Here is a 5635-nt window from a genome sequence, read left to right on the forward strand (position 1 = left end):
TATGCTTTGATTATCAATTGTTGGGTTCTCATCTGCGCTTAATGCTTTTATCGTTTAACTCATTCGATAATTGTTGTTTGTCTTTATTGATACGGGAACGTACGGTACTATCATGAACTGGTGGGAAATTCCTTGATTAAGAAATACCACCTAGGGATAGGGGGTAGGACGATCAATTGTTTTTGCTTCCGTTTATAATGCATTATTAATTACTAGGGGAGGCTAGGGATAACAAGCCAGTAATTTGTAATAGGCTCTTTTCACCGAGGGATCGGGTTAAGGGTAGACTAAGAAAGTTTGCATGACAATTAGATAACAAAGCGAATTAAATAGGAGGAGTAGATAAGAGAGAGTGAAGATGAAATTGTAAACCCCAACAACTCTATTCATCCATAGTCTTTTTTCTCGTCCATTGAATCAATCGCATTTGCATGTTTACTTTTTGTTCTTGCATCCAAACCAATTAATTTTTCTTTACAAGTCTTACGATTTCAATTTGCACAAACGATAAGGCCTTCGAGTCCTTTGGGAAGAACGATATTGGGTTTACCAATTATATTACTTGAAATGATCTAGTACACTTGCCAGAGTGTTAACAAAAGTCGGTCACAAAGATTATTTCTCGTCTAAAAAGCACCATACGCACCATGAGCATGATACATTGACTGCTCAAATGAAAGACATGACTAGAAGAATGGCAGGATGGAAAATGAGATTTTTTCACTTCGAGAAATTACACACCAATACTATTGAAGAAGTTGATATTGGTGTCAATAGTGGCCAAAGGAGTTTCACATTATTATCAAATAGTTTTCTCGAAGTAACTAACTAATCTACTCTACTTTTAATATTTCTTTAATTTTCTTACTTTAAACTTACATAGGTCTTTATATTTAGTCCCATTGGAGATTCTCTTATAATTTTATTTTCTATATTAAAAGTAATGTTAGTGTAATTTGTTTACTTTAAAAGTTATTTACATTTCATCACTTTAAATAATTTATCTTATAATTATATTTTATAATGGAGGGTCTCAAGTTGTAAATTGTTTGTATCATCACCATCACGTTGCCTAGTTGCCGATGAAAAATTGCATAATTTTAAAAGTGATACATTACATGGTAGACCTCTACCTAAGAGATATGTAAAAGTTAGTATAGATATTGCTTTGGAGCCAAATGTATCATTGTTTATACCTATTATTGATGATGACATGATGNCATGGCCAATCAATCTCATACAGGTTGTTGATTAGGTATGTTTATACAACTATATTCATTCATATTTATGGACATATTTTATCTATTACCTAACTAGTTTAATTAATGATGTTTTAGGATTCCACTTAATCTAAAAAAAAGATGAATAATACAAATGAATGTGTCGCACCTAAAAAGAAATGTCAAGAGAAAATGGTCATTCAACATACTCCTCGTAAATTGTTTCATCTCAATCTTCCTTAATGATGCAACTACCTCTGTTCATACCTAAAACTAAAGCCATCAGAGTCACTTCCTCCAATAAAAATGGAGAAAAACATATTTGGACTAGATGATCATAAATAAATCATTGATATAGAAATTATTGAAGAAGTTATTAACTATGCATGGTTAGGTGTAACTACAATTCCTATATATATCGAGTACAACATATACTACTTTTTATCATTAACTCCATTCTTAGATTGACACCTTATCATATTACTAATACATTTTTATAAGGTACCTATAACAAAATTATGTTAAGCCAAATGATAAGGCGCTCCCTTTTATATCACCCTAAATCATAACACATGAGCTACCAATGAAAGACAAAATGCAAAAAATAGTTACTTTTTTTCGTCATAATTGGATGATTGTTAATTTTGTTGGGTAATACTTTACAACTTTATCAACAACGTATTATTTTCAAAGTTAGATGCACGGATTCTAATTTTGTTGATTCATTTCAAATTGTAGCCAACAATGGGTCTTGCTCAGGATCAATCTTAAACTGGAGATAATTCATTATCTTGACCTAGTGACGGTAGACATTAGTTTGAGGCAAGATTTGAAGAAATTGTTTGACATGTAAGAATTGTATACTTTTAGTTCACATATATGTATACTTTTAGTGGTATTTTTTTTACTTACACATGCATTAATTTTATTTATTCACTAGGGTTATACAAATCTATCGAGCTCAGACAATATACATGGTTTCAAAGTCTAGGTCAAACAATATCAAGTAGACACCGATTAAGGTACATTACTCTAGTATGTTTTATGTGTAGTATAGTCTTGACTGTGATAATTAAATTGTTGAATGACCTTATGTGACCTTTAGTTCACATTGTGGCTCCCTACATTGTTTGGTTAGGTGAATAATTTGTATTCTTGAATGGTTGAAGATTTATTTCCTTGTTGTACATGGTTAAGTGAATAACTTGTATTATTGTGAAACTGGTTGGAGGAGTGTACAATTGGAATGAAATTATGATTTACTATTAGGAATTTAAACTTGTATATGGTATATAGTTGTTTGTTACCATGCACTGGATCTGTTTAGAGTTTACTGGAGTTTTGGTTTGCTGTTATATTCAAATTATAAAGATGTTTTCTGCTTTTGTTTTTTAGTATCCAAAACAACCCAACGACAATGATTATGGGTATTAAGTATGTTGATATATGAAGAAAATTATCACATACTGTGAATGAGGGACAATTCCAACTGATGTAAGTTATCTTCATTGTCATAATTAATTTATAGTAAAAATTTAATTGACTAATTTTATACTATTTTTCTTTCTTATAGTATTTTTCTAGTTGCAAATATCAACAATATCGTGACAACAATATCGTGACAATCAAATCATTGAAGTTAGGAAAGATTGGTGTTTACATGTAATTGGTACATGCTTATAGGTACATATATGATATATATGTTATGATTGTATATATTGTCTTATAAAATAATGTCATGTCATGAAACGTACTAGACAATTCAATGATTATATTTTGAAATGTTATTATACCAATAGCTTTTATTCATACACTAAAATAATAAAAATCCTTTTTGAAACATTTGTCTTTGTCATATTTTTCTTAATATTGTATATTTGTTTGTATATAATATAACCAATAAATAGCATATGTTTGTGCATAATAAAATTAATATTTTATATTTTCTTTTGAATTTTTATTTATTTTTCAAAATATTTTATTGAAAAAATATTTAAAAAAATTAAAACAAAAAGATAACGCTAATTAAAAAATCAGTATTTATTAATTTATGTGGCTCAACTCAGATTTGATTGTCTCATCTTAACATTAAGCCAAAACTAACTTGAGCAAACATGGGTCTGAGTTCATTTTACTTATGTCCATGCCGATTCAATTCCATTGGAATCTGGACAAACTTGTCTTGAATTTCATCTCAGATCTTTTGATCTCTCTTGATTCTATTGGATCTTTTAATTTTATTATCTTTCAAATGTTCATTTATAATTTTGTTGTCACTATTTTTAAGGAAATCTTTGACGGATTATTTTTTATATAGAATTCTCTTTTAATCTAAAAATTCCAGGTGTGAGTTATCTTTCTTTTCAAAAGTCTTCGGATAAGTCCATTGGAATAGAATTATTGCCCTAAAACTTTTCTCACGATTTGATTTATTCTACAAATACCAAACTTGTGTTCATACTATAAAACCGATAACATTTCATTTAATAACAATTTCATTGTATATGCCATGTAATTTGTAGTTTATTTTATTCATCACGTAAATTAAGTTATTACTTTATGTAAATTGAATAGATACTGTAATTTTAAAAAGAAAAACAATAATCCACAATAATAGATAAAGATGTATTTAACTAATTAAATATTATATATGAGTTGGAGTGACATTTAGGATGAGGACTTGGAAAATTGAAAAGTAAACCCATCACAGAAGTATGATATGACAAACAATGAAAAGTATTTGTGTATAATGACCTTCAAATTTATATCACAACAAAAAAGAAAAACACTGTCATTTGAACGGGAAATGGAACACTTATAAATTAAATATTCAAATATAATGTAAAAATAGTTAAAATTAAAACTATACCATCCCGTGTTTAATTAGTAATTTTTCATGCAAAACAAATTATGAAAATAAAATAGAAAATGTTTAGAAATATCACTTTTAAATCATTGTTACAGTACAAATTCACAAGATTTAGAAATTTTCATATTTGAAGAAGTAACAAAGAATTGCCGTTGTTGTCTTAAATATTAATTAATTTATATTTTGTTGTCTTAGAAAAAAGGAAGTTTCCTTGATTTGTCAATATTTCTTTATAATTTGTAACTAAGACAATTTACCATAGCGAACTTATTACGTATCTGGATTTTTATTATTTAAATAAATTTGTTTCGTAGAACTTAAAAAATTTATAAAACAAAATCAGAAAGAATAATTTCACAAATTTTTATAAAAATAAAAACACACAAACTAAAAAATTTTGTTATGACATTTATTTTATATGTTTTAGTTCTACATAGAAATAAATAACGTTATTTTGTTACTCATATGTAAACTGTTGGGCTCTGTTAATTAGAACTCTTTCTATGTCAAATTAACCATCTTGCTATTCATAAAAGAAGTTGCAAATATTGCAACTTGTTAAAAAACAATTGCTTTGCGAAATGCATTTTCAGAGTACTTTTTTCATTTTTTTTTTCGTATAGTATTGTCGTTTAAAATGAAAATACACAAGTCTTCTTCCAAGTCAATTGATATTATTGATATTATTGAAATGCATAATAAAGTTATTTATGGACCATAAAAATTAGTTGATATAATGAATAAAAAAAATGGAAACAGGCAAACACGACGACGACTTAGAATAAAGTAATTAAGGAGTTGGTGTGAGTATAGATGTGGGTATTGGGAGTGCTTAATTCACAACACATATCAATATAATTCTATACTACTCACTCTCTCTATTTCATCATCATCATGAATATTCTCAAAATTATGATGTTTATGTTTGTGGTGAGTGTGGTGTTGCAGGTTGCTTATGGACAACACCATATCAGATGCATTCCCAAGGAGAGGGATGCACTCCTTCAATTCAAGGCTGCCATTGTCGATGACTACGGCATGCTCTCATCTTGGATCACTCCCGACTGTTGCCAATGGAAGGGGATTCGCTGCAGTAACCTCACAGCTCATATTATAAGCCTCCACCTTCCTGGATATTATCATCGTGAATTTCTTTTTCTTCGTGGTTATTATGACATCTCGTGTTACATCATCGGAGAGATACACAAGTCGTTAATGGAGTTGCGACAGTTGCAGTATTTGAACCTCAGTTTCAATTATTTTCGAGAGACTAATATTCCTGAGTTTCTTGGATCTCTTACCAACTTGAGATATCTTGATCTCTCTTCATGTGGTTTTAGTGGACAAATTCCAACTCAGATAAGTTCTCTTTCTCATTTGAAATATTTGAATCTATCAAGAAATTACTATTTGAATGGTTCAATCCTTCGTGAACTTGGAAATCTCTCTCGGTTGGAATATCTTGATCTCAGTTGGAATTCTTTTGAAGGATACATTCCTTCCCAACTTGGAAATCTCTCTCGGTTGCAGTATCTTGATCTCAGCT

At 29.1% G+C, this 5635-nt stretch overlaps 1 protein-coding gene across 1 annotated transcript in view; it reads left to right on the forward strand.

The window, feature by feature from the left end:
- LOC106778964 (LRR receptor-like serine/threonine-protein kinase GSO1) overlaps positions 1 to 5635 on the forward strand; it is a 17471-nt gene that overhangs the window by 2646 nt on the left and 9190 nt on the right. The window contains exon 2 of the mRNA XM_014666973.1: positions 5038 to 5618. Coding sequence (XP_014522459.1) covers positions 5038 to 5618 — 581 coding nt within the window. The remainder of the gene's footprint in view (positions 1 to 5037; positions 5619 to 5635) is intronic.

Source organism: Vigna radiata, unplaced genomic scaffold, assembly GCF_000741045.1.
Source record: "Vigna radiata var. radiata cultivar VC1973A unplaced genomic scaffold, Vradiata_ver6 scaffold_299, whole genome shotgun sequence".
Classification (NCBI taxonomy): Eukaryota; Viridiplantae; Streptophyta; class Magnoliopsida; order Fabales; family Fabaceae; genus Vigna; species Vigna radiata.